Genomic DNA, 22,540 nt, shown 5'->3' on the forward strand with positions numbered 1-22,540 from the left:
TTAATAGACACATGGAAAAACACATCATGCTACTGACCCAGATGCAGTGTTAAAGCCACAATAATCTTTTTTTATCAAAATATCCAAAAAACACAATTGTAAATGCTCAAACCTGTAGGCTACATGCAAGGTAAGGCGATCATTCAAAGCAGAAGTATACATTTTTCATTAAAGCTGCAATGAAATCCAAACGTGCTCTTCTTATATATTTATTTATTTATTTTTAATATATACTCTATATAGTAGTGCTTGTTTTAAACAATATGTCTGCGCACTTTATTATTTTGTAAAAAGTCACATATCTTAACTTTCCCTCCCCCCTCGAAATGACTTTTCTTTACATCTGGTCACATGGAAAGGCTTTAGGGCAGAGCTATCACTTAGGGTGGGGCTATCAGTCATTTAGGGTGGAGCTATCAGTCATTTAAGGCAATCATGCTCAACCCTGTTCCTGGAGATCGACCTTCCTGCAGATTTCAGTTGAAACCCATATCAAACACACCTGCCTGTAATTATCAAGTGCTGTTCAGGTCCTATTTAATCGGTTCAGGTGGTTTGATTAGGGTTGGAGCTGAACTTTCCAGGAAGGTAGATCTCCAGGAACAGAGTTGGGCAGGCCTGATTTAAGGCATAGCTACAATATAAGTTCTTAAGGGCAGAGCTATGGAGCTATCAGCCATTTCGGGTGGAGCTTTCAGTCCTTTAGGGCGGGGCTATCAGTTATTTCAGGTGGGTCTGTCAGTCATTTAGGGCGGGGCTATCAGTCCTTTAGGGAAGGGCTATCAGTCATTTAGGGTGGAGCTATTATCATTTGGGGCAGAGCTATCAGTCATTTAGAGCAGGGCTATCAGTCATTTAGGGTGGAGCTATCAGTCCTTTAGGGCGGGGTTATCAGTTATTTCAGGTGGGTCTGTCAGTCATTTAGGGCGGGGCTATCAGTCATTTAGGGTGGAGCTATTATCATTTGGGGCAGAGCTATCAGTCATTTAGGGCAGGGCTAACACTCCTTTAGAGCGGGACTATCAGTTATTTAGAGCAGAGCTATCAGTCATTTGGGGTGAAGCTATCAGTCATTTAGCGTGGATCTATCTGTCATTTAGGGCGGGGCTATCAGTCATTTAGGGCGGGGCTATCAGTCATTTAGGGTGGAGCTATCAGTAATTTAGGGTGGGGCTATCAGTCATTTAGGGTGGAGCTATCAGTCATTTAGGGCAGGGCTATCAGTCATTTAGGGTGGGGCTATCAGTCATTTACGGTGGAGCTATCAGTCATTTAGGATGGAGCTATCAGTCATTTAGGGCAGGGCTATCAGTCATTTAGGGTGGGGCTATCAGTCATTTAGGGCGGGGCTATCAGTCATTTAGGGTGGGGCTATCAGTCATTTACGGTGGAGCTATCAGTCATTTAGGGCGGAGCTATCAGTCATTTAGGGTGGAGCTATCAGTCATTTAGGGCAGGGCTATCAGTCATTTAGGGTGGGGCTATCAGTCATTTAGGGCAGGGCTATCAGTCATTTAGAGCAGGGCTATCAGTCATTTAGGGTGGAGCTATCAGTCCTTTAGGGCGGGGTTATCAGTTATTTCAGGTGGGTCTGTCAGTCATTTAGAGCGGGGCTATCAGTCATTTAGGGTGGAGCTATTATCATTTGGGGCAGAGCTATCAGTCATTTAGGGCAGGGCTAACACTCCTTTAGAGCGGGACTATCAGTTATTTAGAGCAGAGCTATCAGTCATTTGGGGTGAAGCTATCAGTCATTTAGCGTGGATCTATCTGTCATTTAGGGCGGGGCTATCAGTCATTTAGGGCGGGGCTATCAGTCATTTAGGGTGGAGCTATCAGTAATTTAGGGTGGGGCTATCAGTCATTTAGGGTGGAGCTATCAGTCATTTAGGGCAGGGCTATCAGTCATTTAGGGTGGGGCTATCAGTCATTTACGGTGGAGCTATCAGTCATTTAGGATGGAGCTATCAGTCATTTAGGGCAGGGCTATCAGTCATTTAGGGTGGTGCTATCAGTCATATACGGTGGAGCTATCAGTCATTTAGGGTGGAGCTATCAGTCATTTAGGGCAGGGCTATCAGTCATTTAGGGTGGGGCTATTAGTCATTTACGGTGGAGCTATCAGTCATTTAGGGCGGAGCTATCAGTCATTTAGGGTGGAGCTATCAGTCATTTAGGGCATGGCAATCAGTCATTTAGGGTGGGTCTAGCAGTCATTTACGGTGGAGCTATCAGTCATTTAGGGCGGAGCTATCAGTCATTTAGGGTGGGGCTATTAGTCATTTGGGGCGGGACTATCAGTTATATAGGGCAGGGCTATTAGTCATTTAAGGTTGGGGCTATCAGTCGTTTAGGGCAGAGCTATTAGTCATTTGGGGCGGAGCAATCAGTCATTTAGGGTGGGTCTATCAGTCATTTAGGGCAGGGCTAACACTCCTTTAGAGCGGGACTATCAGTTATTTAGAGCAGAGCTATCAGTCATTTGGGGTGAAGCTATCAGTCATTTAGCGTGGATCTATCTGTCATTTAGGGCGGGGCTATCAGTCATTTAGGGTGGAGCTATCAGTCATTTAGGGTGGGGCTATCAGTCATTTAGGGTGGAGCTATCAGTCATTTAGGGCAGGGCTATCAGTCATTTAGGGTGGGGCTATCAGTCATTTACGGTGGAGCTATCAGTCATTTAGGGTGGAGCTATCAGTCATTTAGGGCAGGGCTATCAGTCATTTAGGGTGGGGCTATCAGTCATTTACGGTGGAGCTATCAGTCATTTAGGGCGGAGCTATCAGTCATTTAGGGTGGAGCTATCAGTCATTTAGGGCAGGGCTATCAGTCATTTAGGGTGGGGCTATCAGTCATTTAGGGCAGGGCTATCAGTCATTTAGAGCAGGGCTATCAGTCATTTAGGGTGGAGCTATCAGTCCTTTAGGGCGGGGTTATCAGTTATTTCAGGTGGGTCTGTCAGTCATTTAGAGCGGGGCTATTAGTCATTTAGGGTGGAGCTATTATCATTTGGGGCAGAGCTATCAGTCATTTAGGGCAGGGCTAACACTCCTTTAGAGCGGGACTATCAGTTATTTAGAGCAGAGCTATCAGTCATTTGGGGTGAAGCTATCAGTCATTTAGCGTGGATCTATCTGTCATTTAGGGCGGGGCTATCAGTCATTTAGGGCGGGGCTATCAGTCATTTAGGGTGGAGCTATCAGTAATTTAGGGTGGGGCTATCAGTCATTTAGGGTGGAGCTATCAGTCATTTAGGGCAGGGCTATCAGTCATTTAGGGTGGGGCTATCAGTCATTTACGGTGGAGCTATCAGTCATTTAGGATGGAGCTATCAGTCATTTAGGGCAGGGCTATCAGTCATTTAGGGTGGGGCTATCAGTCATTTACGGTGGAGCTATCAGTCATTTAGGGTGGAGCTATCAGTCATTTAGGGCAGGGCTATCAGTCATTTAGGGTGGGGCTATCAGTCATTTACGGTGGAGCTATCAGTCATTTAGGGCGGAGCTATCAGTCATTTAGGGTGGAGCTATCAGTCATTTAGGGCATGGCAATCAGTCATTTAGGGTGGGTCTAGCAGTCATTTACGGTGGAGCTATCAGTCATTTAGGGCGGAGCTATCAGTCATTTAGGGTGGGGCTATTAGTCATTTGGGGCGGGACTATCAGTTATATAGGGCAGGGCTATTAGTCATTTAAGGTTGGGGCTATCAGTCGTTTAGGGCAGAGCTATTAGTCATTTGGGGCGGAGCAATCAGTCATTTAGGGTGGGTCTATCAGTCATTTAGGGCAGGGCTATCAGTCATTTGGGGCGGGGCTATCAGTCATTTAGGGCAGGGCTATCAGTCATTTAGGGTGGGGCTATCAGTCATTTACGGTGGAGCTATCAGTCATTTAGGGTGGAGCTATCAGTCATTTAGGGTGGAGCTATCAGTCATTTAGGGCAGGGCTATCAGTCATTTAGGGTGGGGCTATCAGTCATTTACGGTGGAGCTATCAGTCATTTAGGGCGGAGCTATCAGTCATTTAGGGTGGAGCTATCAGTCATTTAGGGCATGGCAATCAGTCATTTAGGGTGGGTCTAGCAGTCATTTACGGTGGAGCTATCAGTCATTTAGGGCGGAGCTATCAGTCATTTAGGGTGGGGCTATTAGTCATTTGGGGCGGGACTATCAGTTATATAGGGCAGGGCTATTAGTCATTTAAGGTTGGGGCTATCAGTCGTTTAGGGCAGAGCTATTAGTCATTTGGGGCGGAGCAATCAGTCATTTAGGGTGGGTCTATCAGTCATTTAGGGCAGGGCTATCAGTCATTTGGGGCGGGGCTATCAGTCATTTGGGGTTGGTCTAGCAGTCATTTACGGTGGAGCTATCAGTCATTTAGGCTGGGGTTTTCAGACATTTAGGGTTGAGCTTTCAGTCTTTTAGGTTTGGGTCTTTCAGTCATTTAGGGCAGGGCTATCAGTTATTTAGGGCGGGGCTATCAGTCAGTTAGTGTGAAGCTATCAGTCATTTAGATTGATAGCTCCACCCTAAATGACTGATAGCCCCACCCTAAGTGATAGCTCTGCCCTAAAGCCTTTCCATGTGACCAGTGCGTGTTTCGTTTCTGCTCTGCCTTCATCCATTCGTAAATATTTTTTCATTTTGTTCGCAACACCCATCTTCCAACAATTAAATCTGTTCCCAAAGGACAAAATCATGCATCGCCCTACTTTTTTTTTCTCTAATTTCAAAATCGTTTCAAGTTCAGTTAAATTAAATTCAAGTTTATTTGTATAGCGCTATTCACAATAATTATTGTTTCAAAGCAGCTTTACACACGGTTCACATTATTGCGGGTTATTAGTTACCATAACTTTATTAGTTACTAATAATTTAATGTGGCGAGGCAGTGGTGCAGTAGGTAGTGCTGTCGCCTCACAGCAAGAAGGTCGCTGGTTCGAACCCCGGCTCAGTCGGTGTTTCTGTGTGGAGTTTGCATGTTCTCCCTGCGTTCGCGTGGGTTTCCTCCGCGTGCTCCGGTTTACCCCACAGTCCAAAGACATGCGGTACAGGTGAATTGGGTAAACTAAATTGTCCGTAGTGTATGAGTGTGTGTGAACGTGTGTGTAGATGTTTCCCAGAGATGGGTTGCGGCTGGAAGGGCATCCGGTGCATAAAAAACTTGTTGGATAAGTTGGCGGTTCATTCCTCTGTGGCGACCCCGGATTAATAAAGGGACTAAGCCGACAAAAAAATGAATGAATAAATTTAATCTGCCGTTATCTAGTATATAGGTGATGTCACTGTGTGTACATGTTCAAGGAACTGTATTTGTGGATTAAGTGTGTTGTTCTTAACCATTTCAAGTGGATGTACGTCACAAAAGAGGAAAAAAGGACTGTCTTAACTTCCGTTTAATGCCTTTTTTTTTAATTGATGTTAAATGGTGACTTCATCCTAACGAAAGTCTATTGCACATGATATGTCATAACTTTTTAACACACACACACTCACACGCTGCACCATGAGCTTATGCAAGTGACCAAAAACATCTTATTCGTCCTCAAAGTGGGTCAGATTCTGTAGAATATTCCGAATATTGACTGTAAACCGAATCCAGAGAGTAATGTAGGTGGAGAAACATCTTCAGAAATGCGGAAGATACCTAAGAGGAGAAATATGCTTTATTACTAACAGATGTACAGATGATTTTACTAATGCAAAGCATTGGCCAACTGCAGCGAGCTCAACAGATGTCAAAAGAGAGACTTCTCTGGAAGAACGTGTGTGTGTGTGTGTGTGTGTGTGTGTGTGTGTGTGTTTGTGTGTGTGTGTGTGTGTGTGTGTGTGTTTGTGTGTGTGTGTGTGTGTGTGTGTGTGTGTGTGTGCGTGTGTGTGCGTGTGTGTGTGTGTGTGTGTGTGTGTGTGTGTGTGTGTGTGTGTGTGTGTGTGTGTGTGAAGAGCCGCCAGATCTGCATGTCACTTTTTCCTCTCCTGAATAAGGCGAGCAGCCAGCTGAATGAGTCAGACTCCACAGCAGTGTTTTATTTCATAACGAAACCTCACGTACTGTCGTCCTGTGGAGAGCGTAGAGATTCCAGACCCTCCTGCTTCACTTTTTTTTATTTTATTTCTACTTTAGACACACCCTCCAAGAGCATAAATCTCTTCACTTGTATTTTTTGCACTTCGGAGGCTCAATCTGAGTCTACAGGATGCTCGACGGACGTTATATAAACCTGAAAGTCAGCTGAACAATGGGATATAAAAACAAACATCCTATGGAGAACTTGAGTCCTACTTTCCTGTTTTGTTTTTGATGATGTGTGATACTTAGGGATGCTGTTTGAACTACATTATGGGGTATTGTTTGTAGAATGTGCTGTGAAAAAAAGATTCTGGTCTGCAAAAATATTCTAAGTCTCTAAGTCAAACTTTTCAAAAAATGACAAAGTCTGAGATCTCCGAAGTCTTTAGGCAAAGCAGTTTATTGTTACAGCATCAATAACAACAGAGACAGGTCATTTCGAGTGTCTGCCGAACATAGGCTTACACACAGTTTAAATACATTTCTGTGTTTTAATACTCCGCCCAAATTTACAAATTACACACCTCCATCAGCTTCTCCGCTAATGGGATCTTAAATCTCTCAGGTGCCCGCCACCAATAAAATCTCAGGGTCTTTCAGGGGTCTTACCCATGTCTAGTTAAGGTCTTTCCTTCCTGTTTAAAAAGTGATGACTCAGCCAAAAAACAATGCTCAACAATATATCTTGTTCACTGTCCACTGAGCTGTCAACTGTAAGTTCAGCTGAAGTTCATAGGTACTCATAACTCTTTAGATGTCAGTACTAGTGAGTGTGGGCGCACGTGCAGGTGTGCTTTATCATAAGTTGCCAAACAGATCGCAGGTGTCATTTTGGCCTTGCTTCCATAATCAACCCTCATTGTGACATTAATGCTACTCTTCTAATGTATCTTCTCATCTCTGACTGCATTTGCACAGAACGACTTTTTGATTTACCAAAGCACACATACCTGATAATAATGCCACAGGTATGGGTAATAATATAATAGATAATAATACTGAAATCACTCAAATAAGCATATAAATGAGAGTAATACATTCATCAGAAATTCATCAAGACACAATGAATTCCAAAACAAATGTTAAGGAAATAAATGAATTTAACCCATTTTGGAATTAGGCTATAACATAAAACAATGTGGAAAAAGTGAAGCGCTATGAATACTTTACGCATACACTGTATAGTTGTGGACATGCTGCCGTTGTCTCTCACAAAAGAGTGAGATTATTGTACAATCTTTTATATTTATTTTCTAGTCATTTAACAAATTAGATTTTTTTTAAATTAACACAATATTTACTTTTCCTGGTAATTAGTTACTTTTATAATTATGTAACTCGCATACTAACTCTGTTACTATTTGTGAGAAGTAACTTGTAATTATAACTAAGTACACTTTTAAAGGAGCATGCCCAACACTGGTTAGCAGATAAATCAGATAATACACTGCCTATTTTGTGATATGTTGAGGTCAATGCCAATGTGGCTGATACCAAGATAAGACCTTTAAAAATTACCTCAAGACTCATCTTAAGCGCTACAACACTAAACGAAACTCTTTTTAATTTTTAATGTTTCATCAGTGGCATCTGTTTTTATTTTAGGTTCAAGATGTCAAACTTCAGGCACCGACTCCTGAGGAGAAGGAGGCCTGGATCAAGGCGCTGTGTGAAGGAATTAATAAGGCAAAGAACAAAGTTTTTGATGAGGTAATATTAATTGTTCTTGCATTATTTTCAGTGTGATTATTTTAAAGGTATGTTCACATAAACAGCACCATGACACACTTGCATGTAGCACTACATTAAACTAGTCTTCCCAATCCTGTTCCTGAAGGCACACCAACATAACACATTTTCAACCTCTCCCAATCAAACACACTTGAATCAACTCTTAGGAACACTAGAAGAGACTCCAAAACCTGAAGTTAATGGGTCAGATAAGGGAGACATCCAAAATATGTATTGTTGGTGTGCCTCCAGGAACATTGTTGGGAAACAGTGCTTTAAACATATGGGGCTTTATTTGAACAATCTAGGCACAAAGTCTAAAGCGCATGGCGCCAAGAGTATTAAGGGAGTGTCCGATTCCACCTTTGCTATTTTAAGGATGGAAAAATATGCTTTCTGCCCTGGCGCATGGTCTAACAGGGTTGTGCTTATTCTCTTAATGAGTTATAGGTGTGTTTATAGAATAAACCAATCAGAGTCTCATCTCCCATTCACTTTAAGAGTCAGTTGTGACACGCCATGGCGCATTTGCTGTTTACATGGAGGACTTTGTAGGTGGAAAAACTGAACGCTTCACTAGCAAGAAAACAGTTAAACAGACCATCTGCAGCACGAGAATAAAGAACGAGCCTCCTCCATTTAGCCTCTTTACTTTCTTTTTACTTATCTTTTACTCTACTTTAGGAAACAGGGTTGTACATACTCGACTAAAGACATCCATAAGCCTACATATTTATTTTTGTTTGTTAAGCACAACGATTTGTTTCAAAACTATTACTAAATTCTGGTCTATTTCAGTTTCTCAAAATAGCAACGCGCCACAATGCACCTGAACACACCTCCTTTTTAGACTGAAACACACTGGAGTCCACAAAGTGGCGCAAATGGATTTGCTATTTTAAAAAAATAGCGCATTTGTGAAAATGTGGGTTGCGCTGGTCTGAAAATAGCACCAAATCACGTCAAACACATCTTGCACCTTGTTGCGTCTAGTGTATGATAGGGCCCATGGTTATAACTTTAGTCAAATCAAGCTACTTTTTGTTTTAAATCTCAGGTGAAAGTTGATGAAAGCAGTACTTTAGAGCATGTCACACGGGACCGGCCTAAAGGGAACCGTGGAAGAAGACCACCTACGAGGATACACATGAAGGAGGTATGATATAATTTTCCCTCATAGTGTAAAAATCCAGCACTTTTAGAGAATGCAAAAGTTCTGACCAATACAATTTACTAATATTAATGTTTTGTGATGAATAGAAATATGTTATATATAGTTATATAAAGTTATATATAAATCATCTAATCCTAGTAAAACTCTAAACACTAAAAGCTAAATTATTGCCTTTAATAAGTAAACTAATAAATGGAAAATGTCATGCAATTGTAGAGTTTTTGCTGAGATTACATTTAAACTTTTCAAACAGTAATTTGTAAAGATGGACTTTTAAATAAGCACTCAGTCGTGAGTTAATTGATGTAAAAATGTAAACAAAGGAAATCAGCATGCACAATTAAATATCCAATTGATCAATACCACTGAATTTTTTATAAATATTTAAAGAAATCCTAGATTACATGCCTATCTTTAAGATGTTTGGGGATCAGTAAGATCATGCATTTGTTTACTGTGTGTTTGTTAGTTGAAGAATACAGTCTATTACATTTTTCTTAATTAATTAATTAATTTTAGTTAATATTAATTATGTTTGTTTTTATTGGAATGTCAAAAGAGAATTTTTAGAAGTATTGCTTCAGTCTTTTGTCTCACACGATTCCTCATAAATTATTCTAATTTGCAGATTTGTTTTTCAAGAAATATAACAATGATAAAAAAAGGTTGGCCTGATTAATATTTTTTGTGGGAAGTTTTAGTATTATAAATCCCTAAGTACAGTATTCCACCAATATATTTTATCATCAATATCACTGATTCACTGGCATCATTCAAACTATAACTAAAAACCCATCTCTTCCCTGATCCCCTAAGCACATAATAAGTAAAAACAAATAAACAAATAAAAAAAATAGGTGTTGTTGTCACCATACAGCAAGAAGGTTCGAGCCCTGACTGGGTCAGTTGGCATTTCTGTGTGGAGTTTGCATGCTGTGTGTTCGCGTGGGTTTCTTCCAGGTGCTTCGGTTTCCCCCACAGTCCAAAGACATTAAGTATAGGGAAATTCAATCAATCATTAGTCCCTTTATTAATCTGGGAATCATTCCAACTGACCCAGCCGAACTAGCGCTCGAACTAGCGACCTTCTTGCTGTGAAGCAAACGTGCTACCAGCTGCGTCACTGCATCACCTATAGGGAAATTGAGTGTACTAAATTGGTCATAGTGTGTGGGTGTGAATGCAAGAGTGTATGGGTGTTTCCCAGTGATGAGTTGCAGCTGGAAGGGCATCTGCTGCGTAGAACATATGCTGGATAAGTTGGCGGTTCATTCCGCTGTGTTGACCTCTGAATAATAAAGGGACTAAGCCGAAAAGTAAATGAACGAATTACTAAACAATAGCCCCCCCTCCTTACTCTAGCTTTTAATTCTCTGAACACTGACAGTTCCTTTGTATAATTAGCACTTCTTCTGTGTATTGCTTCTTTGTGTTGAATTGCTGAATGCCTCCTCAATTGTAAGCGACTGCTAAATGACTAAATGTAAATGCAATTGCTTGTGTTCTTACAGGTTGCAAATGTTTCCAATGATGGAATGTTGAGACTAGACCTTGATGGGGAGGTTACTATGCTCAATGGAACCCATACCTTGAATAAAGAAGGGGATAAACAGACTGAAACTTCTAAACCAGCCGTAACATTGAACAACATCCAGGAGGAGGATGCTGAAGAGGAACCCACACCCCAGAAGAAAGTTAAGCCGCCCATGCCTCCATCAAAAGATAATAAACCCAGTGAAAGCATAAAAGAGGATGAGCCCAAAAACGAGGAGCCTGCACCACAGAAGAACATTGTTACGCCACCGATGCCTCCATCCAAGAAGTCCAAACCTAGCATCTCTGTGGAGTCTGAAGCAGACAGCACCGACTCTTCTGAATCAACCCCGTCCACCAAGGGCGTCCAGCCTCCAGCTCCGCCTTCGAAACATATGAAACCCAACCAACAGGCAACACCAGCCACAGTCACAACAGACCAAAAAGAAACCCAAGAGAAAAACGAGGAGGTTGACGATGATGCAGGTACTAAAGTCAATGGAGCTTCAAAGGAGAAAGAGGACCAGGACAAACCAGAAGAAGTCGAAATCTTGATTCTTTCCAAACAAGTCATGAAACCTCAAGTAGTGATGTGGGACTCACCCATAGTTGTATCAAAAGATGCCGAAAAAGAAGCGAAAAGCGCAAAGAAGGTCTCTGATATTACTAAAGAAGTTACAACCACAACAGAACCACAACAGCTGAATCCAGCTCCAAGTTCAACACCTGAATCTGTTAAAAAGAGTCCCGGGCCTCCTGCTCCACCCAAGAAGAAGCCAATTAAGGCACCAGACAAAAAGGAGGACACTCCCCACCAAGGTGACCAACCGGTCCTTTCGGACTCTTCTAATGTGTCTTTGAATAAGGTCTCGGAGCAGTCTTTCAAAAAGGACGATCCCAAATTGACAATTCCAGATCACAAAACTGAGCCAGTTGGTGATGTTTCAAGTGAAGAAATGGAGGAGAAGTCTTTAGACAGTGGACAGCACTCAGGAGAGGAGTCTGAGACCGGTGACCAAGTTAGGCCATCCTCCACAAAGCTCAAAGGAAGCTCCCAGGGATTAGATTTGGAGACCAGCGAGGATGATCTAGAACCATCTGACAGCAAAGCCGAGAGTTTGGAGGACCCATCGTTAGAAACTCCGTCCGTCACCCCAGAGACCTCAGTTCTCAGTGCACATCCAACCCCAAACCAATGCTCCAACAAGTCCATGTCCGGCACTTTGCCTCTCAGTCCCTCCTCCAAGGGTCGTTCTGCATCCCTTGGAGACCTTCTTTCTGAGAGCACCGAGAGAATGGAAAGCAAGGGAAAACCACAAGGAAGTGAGCTCAAGGTCTTACAAAGCAAAGTGTCTATTGAGATTGAAAAGACGGGAGAGCTGCTGAATGCAATCGCGACCGGACAGAGTGAAGATAAGGAGGAAGCAAGCCCAGAGATGCTGCTAGCTGCAGCCATGGAGAAGCTTAGGAAAGCCGATCAGTTCCTAAAGGAAGCCAAAAGCTTTAAAGATCCAAAGGGCAGCAACAGATTAAGTTTGTAATGGTAAGTGTTGGTGGACAGAACCTGTAGGGATGATCCATGCTGAAAATGCAATACACAGTATGAAAATGATCAAATCAAGAACTTACCCCTCTCCATTTTCTAATCCCAGAGCAACTTTTTAAACCTCGCTAGGCCAGGTTAGCTAGCTAAAGTAGATGTGTAGCTTCAACAGTGTGTGCTAATGTAGCAGATGCATCAAGGGCATCTGATCCTGCTCCTGGATTTCCACTTTCCTTCACCTGCCTGCAAGTCCAACAACGTTTTTCAGGTCTAAAAAGCTGGATTAGCTGATCCACGATTGTTGTTGAAAGTTGTTCTACTTTCTACTTTAAAATAACATTTGGAAAAGGGATACCCAACTTGGTCCTGAAGGGCCAGTGTCCTGCAGAGATTAGTTCCAACCCCAATTAGACACACTTCAACCAGCTTATTAAGCTAGTTCTAGATATACAAGAAACTTTCATGTAGGAAGTTGAAGGAAGTTGTAGCTAAGCTATGCAGGACACTGACCCTCCGCCGAGTTTGGGCATCCCTGACCTACAATGTCGCTTGAAGTCTGACATCCAACCTGTGAACTTGGGGCAGATCCAAGAACTCTGACCTCAGGAAATCTCTTAATTTGACGTCACTTTATAGATTGCGACTAGTTCTATTTCAGTGAGATTGGCACAGAACATGTAAAAATAAACCCTTAAGTATTTTTATAGCACAAAAGATGTGCGGAACCCCACCAGTAAAGGCTATTTTTTAGATAATATCTCTTTTTAGTATTAAGGTCTGCGCAGGACTGTTATTTCATTCCCACTCCAGCTGGGTTTTATTTCCGCTCCCTCTATTTATTCACTATAAGCTTCCCGCTGAGTCTATCATCTGACCACTCACACCCGCGCTCAATATGGTCTGGAATGCAGACCTAAATTTTAGTGCATTTACTTTTTTTTAAAGGACAACAAGCATTTTTGTTCTATTTGGTTTAGCCATATCAACATGACATGTTATGAAATATTCACGTTTTATGTTCTGAAAATACAACTGTGTGCACAATCGACTGGAAAGTCAGAAGTTAGACATTTCACTAATGAAATTTCTACTTCCGACAATGTGTCTGAAGCACAGCATGTCTTAATGTTGGGAGATGGGAAGGTCCACTCCTCTGACCTGTAAAGTTGCTCAAGCGATAGAAGTTAGGGCCCATGGTCTATGGCCTCCTTGTTAGAGCAACCCACTCCCATGCGGAAGGTCGCCGGATTGATACCAGCTTGGAGCGGGTTGGGTGGTGTAGGACCGGTGGGGTTACATTGGTGCCGTGACCCGGATGAGAGTGAGGTTTAGGGGAGTGAGTGTAACAGAGGCCAGCTAATGAATTGCTGTGCAGGTAAACCTCACTTCTCTGACCTCTAAGGTTGCTCTAGCGACAGACACTAGGGGCAATAGACTTTAGCGTCCTTGTTAGAGCAACCGACTCCCATGCGGAAAGTCGCCGGTTCAATACCAGCTCGGAGCAGGTTGGGTGGCGTAGGACCGGTGGGGTTACATTATACTATTGTAAAAATTGTGATGACTAAATTTGATCATGTGAGGCACCTCGCAGCCAATCACATGGGGTCTGGTGTCCTTCCCTACATAACGCAAAAAAGTCAGTGTTAGCTTTAAGCCGCTGTCACACTGCACTTTTCCTCCCATAGAATTCCAATCATACGCATACAAATACCACAGATCGGAAACGCAAGCTTGTGCTGCAAGTTTCGCAAATTTGCTGCTTTGCAAAGTTCTAGCTTGCTGAACTCTGACTTGTGAAATCGCATCACGTGATTGCATGAGACTAATAGAAGATCAAAACATGACCTCTCTGGACAAAAAATGTAAAAATATTGATCAATCGCTGGCTTTTTAAATATTTAATCGCTTTGTTTAATCCCGCCTCTTTTCACAGCACCGTACAACGGAATTTTGCACGCTCAAACTCTAGTGTGACCGCGGCATTAGTGATTATGTTCTTGGCTAATGGCTGCAGGCTTGCCTTGGTTCAGGTGTGTTTAATTAGAGTTAAACTCTGCAGGACAGTGGCCCTCCAGGAACAAGATGATACTGCAAGTTGCTGGTAGGATGATAAACTATTTTCTCTCCTAAGTAAAAGAATAGCAAAATTTGTACAGGCTACATGTTCTGTTGTAGTGAAACATGAAAATTGCTAGCCAATTAGCATTCCTTCTGCTGTGTCGAGTACTGTGGTTTTAGCTTGTTTCAGTTGAACAGTTACAATTTCTCTTTTATATCCCATATATTTTGATCTTTTGATATTAGGCACTTTTGTTCGATTTGTTGTACACATAAAATGTGATTTCCTTTTAGGATCACAAACCCTCATTGATCACGTGCACATAATCACTATTGGGAATTGTTAGCTTTTTATGCTAACTGCACTGTAACTCCTATGTAAAAGGAGGAGTGGACAAATGTGTGAAATGTCAGTCATTAAGCTCTTTTGTTGCTAGCAAGCAGTTAGTAAAAGGGAGAAATCAATTGGGAGAGATATGATAGTGGTTTTAAAAGTTGCATGTTTTGCTCATTTCTCGTTTAAAAACTGCTTCAAGCAGTTGCAGGCTTTTTGCTAACTTAAACTAAGCTAATTCTGATCACTCATTCCCTTATTCCCGAACTCCACCCATTAAAACGGTCTCAGCCAATCCAAATGTGCTAAGCCATACACTGAGAAAAAGGGTTTTGTTTGTTTGGCTAGTTTTCAGATTGGCTGCTCTCCTGATACTGTTTACCAAGCCAAGACAAGAGACGAGTGTGTTTCTTGAGACCCCTATTTTCAGTGATAATAATACAATTATAGCACCTTAAAGTAACTTGTTTATAAAATGCCTTGTCAACTATCACAGTATAAATATATAGCACATGAATACCTAATAGAAAGTGCCAACTAGAGTGTACAGGGATAGTTCGCCCAAAAATTAAATATTCTGTCATAGTTTACTTACTTTTTACATGTTCCAGACCAGTTGAGTTTCTTTCCTCTGATGAACACAAAATAAGATTATTTGGAAGAAAGCTAAAATCCTGTAACCATTGCCTTTTCATGGTATTAGTTTTTTTCTACTATGAATGAAAGTCAATGGTTACAGGTTTTCTGCTTTCTTAAAAAAATCTTCTTTTGTTTTTAGCAACTTAAGGCTGATGAATTAGTGATTAACTTTCGTTTTTGGGTGAACTATTCCTTTAATCGCCTAAATGAAAGCCACTTCTTTCTGAATCATTCATAGTTTTTTTTATTGAATTTTGATTACATTTATGAAATGAAACATCCCAGCAGGCACAGGATGTCAACATGATGTCAGATTGACGTTGTACCCCAACATTGTGGGGATGTTGCATTTTGTTTGGAAATATAAATCAGATTGACGTGAGAATCCAACCTCAATGTCCAACCTAAAACCAACATCTAATGATGTTACAGCTTGACATTGTGTTGACGTTACCACTATGACATCTATCAGATATTTGATTTTGGTTGCCATACCTGATGAATAAATGTCTGTATTTGACGTCAATATGACGTTAGTTTAAGATGTTGGCTCGACGTTGGATTTTGCTCACTTCTAACACAACCTTAAATCAACCAAATATCAACGTCTAATGATGTTACAGCTTGACGTTGTGTGGACGTTACCACTTTGATGTCTATCAGACATTGGATTTTGGTTGCCATACCTGAAGAAATAAATGTAAACATCATTTTGACGTTTAAGATATTGGCCCGAAGTAAGATTTTAGTCACTTTCCAACACAACCTAAAATCAACCAAATATCAACGTCTAATGATGTTACAGCTTGACGTTGTGTGGACGAAACCACTATGACGTCTATCAGATGTTGGATTTTGGTTGCCATACCTGACGAATAAAGGTCAGTATTTGACGTAAATATGATGTTAGTTTAAGATGTTGGCTAGATATTGGGTTTGAGTCACTTTCCAACACAACCTAAAATCAACCAAATATCAACGTCTAATAATGTTACAGCTTGACGTTGTGTGGACGTTACCACTATGACGTCTATCAGACATTGGATTTTGGTTGCCATACCTGAAGAAATAAATGTAAACGTCATTTTGACGTTGGTTTATGATATTGGCCCGAAGTAAGATTTTAGTCACTTTCCAACACAACCTAAAATCAACCAAATATCAACATCTAATGATGTTACAGCTTGACGTTGTGTGGACGTTACCACTATGACGTCTATCAGATGTTGGATTTTGGTTGCCATACCTGAAGAAATAACGAAAAATTTTGATGTTTGTTTAAGATATTGGCCCGAAGTAAGATTTTAGTCACTTTAGTCTGACATTGGATTTTGTTTTCCAGACCTGACAAATAAATGCTGGTATTTGATGTCAATATGACATTAGTTTAAGATGTTGGCTCAACGTAAAATTTTGGTCACTTTCCAACCTAAAATCAACCAAACATCAATGTAATTTGACATCGTTATTAGCATCAAAATAATGTTGTCCTTAGACACTTACTGAATTTTGGTCACCTGACGTCATGCCCTAAATCTAACCTAGTATTAACGTTTTATGATGTTGTGTGCCTGCTGGGATTATCACTCTGTCATAAACTACCTAATCTTAAATAATATCCTCAAAACTACGTGAAATATTCAAGATTAAACTACTGTTTAAAAGCATGGGTTTGTGTACGATGTTTTTAATGCTTATTTTTATTTATTTATTTGTTTATTTGGCAGGGACAGTGTACATTAATTAGCATTTTCTGCCAATGCACCAGAATTAGCCCGAAGGCTGTTTTTCATCTGTTGTCCCTGAACAACCTAAAAAAAAACAATACAAGAATTATATAAAAGAATGAAAGAATTCTCACCATAGCAAAAACACAGTAGAATCTGCAATAATCCTATATTTTTACTGTTTAATCCTATATTTCACTGTTTAAAATAACTTTTAAGTTTTAAAAGTGAAATAATTCCTGAAATATTAAGTGATGGGATCAAAAATGCTTATTATTTGAGGACAAACTAAATATAAATGTTTTTGCAGCTTTATAAATGTAGTTTGATCAATGTAACATGTCTTTGTTAGATAAAAGCATTTGTTTATATTAAATTAAACCTTTCAAACCCCGTATTTTCAACAGTAGTGTAGTGTATTTAATTCAATTGACTTTTTTTATGTTTTGAAGGTGCTCGACTGCGAAAAGGCACACACTCGTGCAAACACTGTTAGTTTAAAAAAAAAAAGTCTGTTCCTCAATCTATGTCTTACTGAAGTAGTTCCTTCTTCAGTCTATTAATAATCTGCAGATACAACTTCCTGCTGCCTACATTATCAGCCTTAGTTTCTTTTACGCACACAGATCTAGTTAGCAGGCCATTTATAAATCATGAGGAAGTGGTTACAGACTATGTGGAAAAATCAACTTAGTCGATAACAACCTCAAGTTGGTTTTACTTAAAAGTTTTGTGAATACTCCCACGTTGAGAAGTGTTTTGCGGTACCGATTGTGTAATATATGAACTTACTTGTAAATAGTGCTTGATATAAAGTATAATGAGACTCGTTTTTAGTTGTCTGTCCTTTGCGCACTCATTTCTCTAGCGTTTCATTCGCTAATTTCCCTTCCTTTTTGTATCATTTAATGCTAACTGTAGCTTATTTGAACATTATGTTGTAAATAACATGGCCACCATTGAAATGCTTAATATTTAAGTTATTAATGTTCTGATATATTCGTGTTTGATGTCTGTCTGAAACAAAGCTTAAGAACAAATTTAAAACGATTGTTTACTTTGAATTGTTTACTGTTGAAGAGGCTGGTGGATTTATTGTCTCGCAGTACGTGTTAATTGCATTTACTAACTGGACTAATTTTATGTTTCGTTTTAATCGAAATGCATATTAAATGTGCAACAAAAATGGGAAATAATTGCTTTGCAAAGCCTGTTTTAATAAAGACAAAATGTCTTTAATATTCACTTGTCTTTGAGGCTTTATGTCAAGTATCAATATCATATGGAGTACTGTAAATAAATGTCATTTAAATGATATCAAAGTTGCATTAATTAGTAAAATATGCTAAATTTGGGAGGAAAATGTTTTTAACAATGATTTTCATCATGATTTGTCATTGTTAAACAAAATTAAGACCATACACAGTACAAAAAAATAGCTTTCAAAGGTTATCAAAGTTGCATTACTTAATAAAATATCTAATGTTTTAGAGGAGAAATTTTTTTGACAATGATTTTCATCTTGAATAGTCAATGTTAAACAAAATAATACCATACAGAGCACAAAATATGTAATTTATATATTTCAAAGGTTATCAAAGTTGCATTATTTAATCAAATATGCTACATTTTGGGGAAATTGTTATTAACAATGATTTTCATCATGAATAGTCATTGTTAAGCAAAATTAATACCATAATTATTAATACCATACACACTACTAAAAAAGGTTTTAAAGGTATTTAAAGTTGCATTAATTAATAAAATATACCAATTTTTGGAAAGAACAAATGTTTTTAATATTGCCTTTCATCATGAATAGTCATTGTTAAATTTAATACCATACAGAGAAAACAAATACAATTTTATGTTTCAAAGATTATCAAAGTTTCATTAGTTTATAATAAAATATGCTTGATTTTGGGGAAAAATATTTTTAACAATGATTTTCATCATGAATAGTCATTGTTAAAGAAATAATACCATACAGAACACAGAACATGTCATTTATAAGTTTCAAAGGTTATCAGAGTTGCATTAATTAATTAATTAATAAAATATGCTAAATTCTGGGGGGTGGGGGGTATTAACAAAAACTTTCATCGTGAATAGTCATTGTTTATAAAATGAATACCATAGAGTGAACAAAAATGTAGTTTGTTTTTTGTTTTAAACGTTATTAAGGTTGCATTAATAATCAAATATGCTACATTTTGGGTGGAATACGTTATTAACAATGATTTTCATCATGAATAGTCATTGTTAAACAAAATAATACAATACAGAGTAAAACACATGTAATTTATATATTTCAAAGGTTATCAGAGTTGCATTCATTAATAAAATGTGCTAAAGTTTGGGGAAAAAAATGTTTTTAACATTGCCTTTCATCATGAATAGTCATCGTTAACAAAAATTAAGAGTAAACAAATAAATTTTTATGTTTCAAAGGTTATCAAAGTCGCATTATTAATAAAATATCTAATGGTTTTTTTTTTGGGGGGGGGGGGGTCACAATGACTTTTATCATGAATAGTCATTGTTAAAAATGAATATCATACAGAGTACAAAAATGTGTATATATATATATATATATATATATATATATATATATATATATATATATATTTTTTTTTTTTTTTTCTCAAACATTATTAAGTTTGCATTAATTAATAAAATGTGCTAAAAAAAATTTGGTGGGGTGTTTTTAACAATGATTTTCGGCATTGTTAATAAAATGAATACCAAAGAGAGTACAAAAATCTAATTTTTTTGTGTCAAAGGTTATCAAAGTTTCATTAGTTAATAAAATATGCTAAATTTTGGGAATAAATGTATTTAACAATGATTTTCATCATGAATAGTCATTTTAGTTGTAGGTTTATTAGCTCCTTTCATTTATAAATAATTAATTTAGAGGAATTTTGTGTAGATTTAAAATGAAATCAATGAAACATTCACAATGTTTAACAGCTGCAACATGCAGTGTTCAAGCTGTGTATATACACTATAAATATATACACTGGTGTACAAATATTTGGTCAGTTCAGAGTTTACTCAAACAGAATGTGTTTTATATATATATATATATATATATATATATATATATATATATATATATATATATATATATATATATATATATATATATGGCTGTTCTTTATACGTTTATATGATGCCATTAAATGGAGTTGTTGCGAACTGAAGAAGAGACAGACCAGGGGCCTGTTTCAGAAAGGAGGTTAACTGAAAACTCAGAGTATTTTAACCCTGAAATGAGAGAAACTCTGGGTTTTCCGTTTCAAAATGGCAGGTTTGTTAAACTCGAGAAAGCAGGGTAAGTCAAGCCTGTTTCTGAAAGAAAGGTAACTTTAACTCAGAGTCAGTTACTGTGGTAACTTACTCTGTGAATCTAACCTGGTCAGAAGCAGGTTTTATTCTCTAAACTCAGAGTTTCTGTCTGTCTCCTTCCCTTTTTTTAAAGATGAAGCGGTATTTCTCGCCTTAGCCTTACATTTCCACACACCTATTTTTATGCTCATTTTGGATACGTGCATAAAAACGATTGATAGAAATGTCATGATGCACATAACTTTTTAAAATATGCATAAAAAAACGCGCATAACTGAGTAGGATAAACTTTTATTCGATAGAAAATGTGTGCATAAACTACGATGGAAACACTTTTACTAAACAAATTACAGTATGTACATTAAAAAAAAGATCATGATCATATGATAATGAAAATGTGTGTAAATGGACAAACCAGCAAGCTGAGCACACTGTAACATGTCTTAAATATTGTTTTAGTCATTCTAAAATGCCTTAACTGTTTCAGTAGTGTATATTATTATTACCTCTGAACGTCTGGTGCGTGTCAAGAGTCTCCGCGTCTCATGGCTTCAGACGCCCCCACGTGTTCATTGTGTTTCAGCATTGTCTTCTGACATCGAGGCGCAAGTACATTAATTAGGCTAAATAAAGAATTAATTGACGCAGCTTCTTCTACCACAGTAAATTCTGTTTTTACTGTTGATATTTGGTGCCAGTTTAATCAGGAAGTGACGATTTTTTTCTCTTTGACTCGTTGGATGGAATTATATTCGCATCTTTTATGCAATATGCCAGTTTTGCACATAAATTTATGTAATATATTTGGATGGAAACATAGCTATTGCCTACATTTTAGTCACACACAGAAGAACTGTACTAGAATGACTTATCCTTTTTTAATAAATAATTAAATTAAATTCACCTTCGACATGCACTGTATCTAGATTAATGGGATTATTATTCTTTCTAAAAAATATTTTTAGTACTGCTTACCTTCTAAATGTTATATTAACCTCTATCACTTGATCAATAAAAAAGGCAGACACACAAGTGCACTGTTAAATCATTTAAAACTAATAAATGTATAAAAAAGTTTAGAAAAAAAATATAAACGTCACAAATTACATTACTTATTTTATTATACTTAAATATTTAAATACTTAAAAAGTGAAATTAGGCATTAACTTGAGCAGCTGTTTTCCCACGCTAACTGTCTCTTCTTCACTGATGGTTGTTTCTTTTCAAATATATACACACTCATATTTGCTATAACTTTGCATGAGAACATCAAGTTCAGCTGGAGAAAGAAATGGTGATCTCTTTTATAAGATATTGCCATAGTCACTCGTAATGTCTACGCTCCATTGATAATGCCTTTTTAAAGTCACGGTGTGCGCGCTTAACTCTGAGTTGGTCTACTCGAAGTTGATTGACCCAACTCAGATCAGCTGTTCTGAAACCGAAAACTCTGAGTTTTTAATCTCTCGGTAAATCAACTCAGAGTTCAAATTTAAACTCTGAGTTGTTTGAACCTCCTTACTGAAACAGGCCCCAGGAGAATTTTTCGGGTATCTTCAAAGCAGGATCCTTTAATGAGAACTCGATATTATCATGTCGTTCATCAAAAAATCTGGACTACTGCAGCCTGGCACTCAGTTAAATACACAATTTAAGGGCAGTGCTTTTAGTAAAAAAAGAAACTGTCATTAAAGGTTTAGTTGAAAAATCTTGTTTCCAGGTCTTGCTCGACAGAATCACCCAGCCATTTATTAGACAAAAGATACAGCTGTGTCTCGAACGTACAAATTTGCATTACGATGAGCAAATCCATTGATGTGCAGCTCCATAAGTCCCGAACTAAGCAAGCCAGTGTTGACAGAGGAGAGGAACAAACTTCACCAATTGATGAAAGTGAAGGGAAAAAAACCTAGAGAGAAACCAGACTCAGTTAAGCACGACCAGTTCTCCTATGACCAAACTTCTTGTGCAGAGCTGCGGTCTAGGCTCTGGAGAACACTGGACGCCCATCGTGGAGAAGCTGCAGGTGGGAGAGGTCACTGGCTGGTGTATAGGCTGGCCCTTCAGGATCAATGCGAAGACTCGTCTGTCACTGGGGTCTTACAGGAAACAGTCTCATGCTCTCCAATCCTCCATGACCACCACAGCAGCTGATCTGGATACGGCCTGGTCCAGGATTATGGAAACTTCGGGAATAATAAAAACAGACTAACATAAGCGCAGATGCCGTACAAATGATGTCTTTTGGGAAGTGTTCCCGGCTCCGGTTGCCCTGAATAATGCAGACTAACAATCCTTTAGAGCAGGGGTGTCAATCTCAATTCCTGGAGGGCCGAAGCCCTGCACAGTTTAGTTCCAACCCTGCTCCAACACACTTACCTG

At 38.8% G+C, this 22,540-nt stretch overlaps 1 protein-coding gene across 2 annotated transcripts in view; it reads left to right on the forward strand.

Annotated features, from left to right (window-relative positions):
- The window catches only part of plekho2 (pleckstrin homology domain containing O2), a 189,209-nt gene extending 171,157 nt beyond the window's left edge, over window positions 1-18,052 (forward strand). The window contains exons 4-6 of one of the 2 annotated variants that reach the window (XM_087260601.1): window positions 7,674-7,778; window positions 8,857-8,955; window positions 10,485-18,052. In XM_087260601.1, coding sequence (XP_087116727.1) covers window positions 7,674-7,778; window positions 8,857-8,955; window positions 10,485-12,047 — 1,767 coding nt within the window. In that variant the 3' untranslated portion in view covers window positions 12,048-18,052. Of the gene's footprint in view, window positions 1-7,673; window positions 7,779-7,825; window positions 8,956-10,484 lie in introns of both variants that reach the window. The other variant, XM_087260602.1, reaches the window with a different exon arrangement.
- Window positions 18,053-22,540: the final 4,488 nt, after the last annotated feature.

Source organism: Danio rerio, chromosome 7 (genome assembly GCF_052040795.2).
Source record: "Danio rerio strain M-AB ecotype USA chromosome 7, GRCz13ab, whole genome shotgun sequence".
Classification (NCBI taxonomy): domain Eukaryota; kingdom Metazoa; phylum Chordata; class Actinopteri; order Cypriniformes; family Danionidae; genus Danio; species Danio rerio.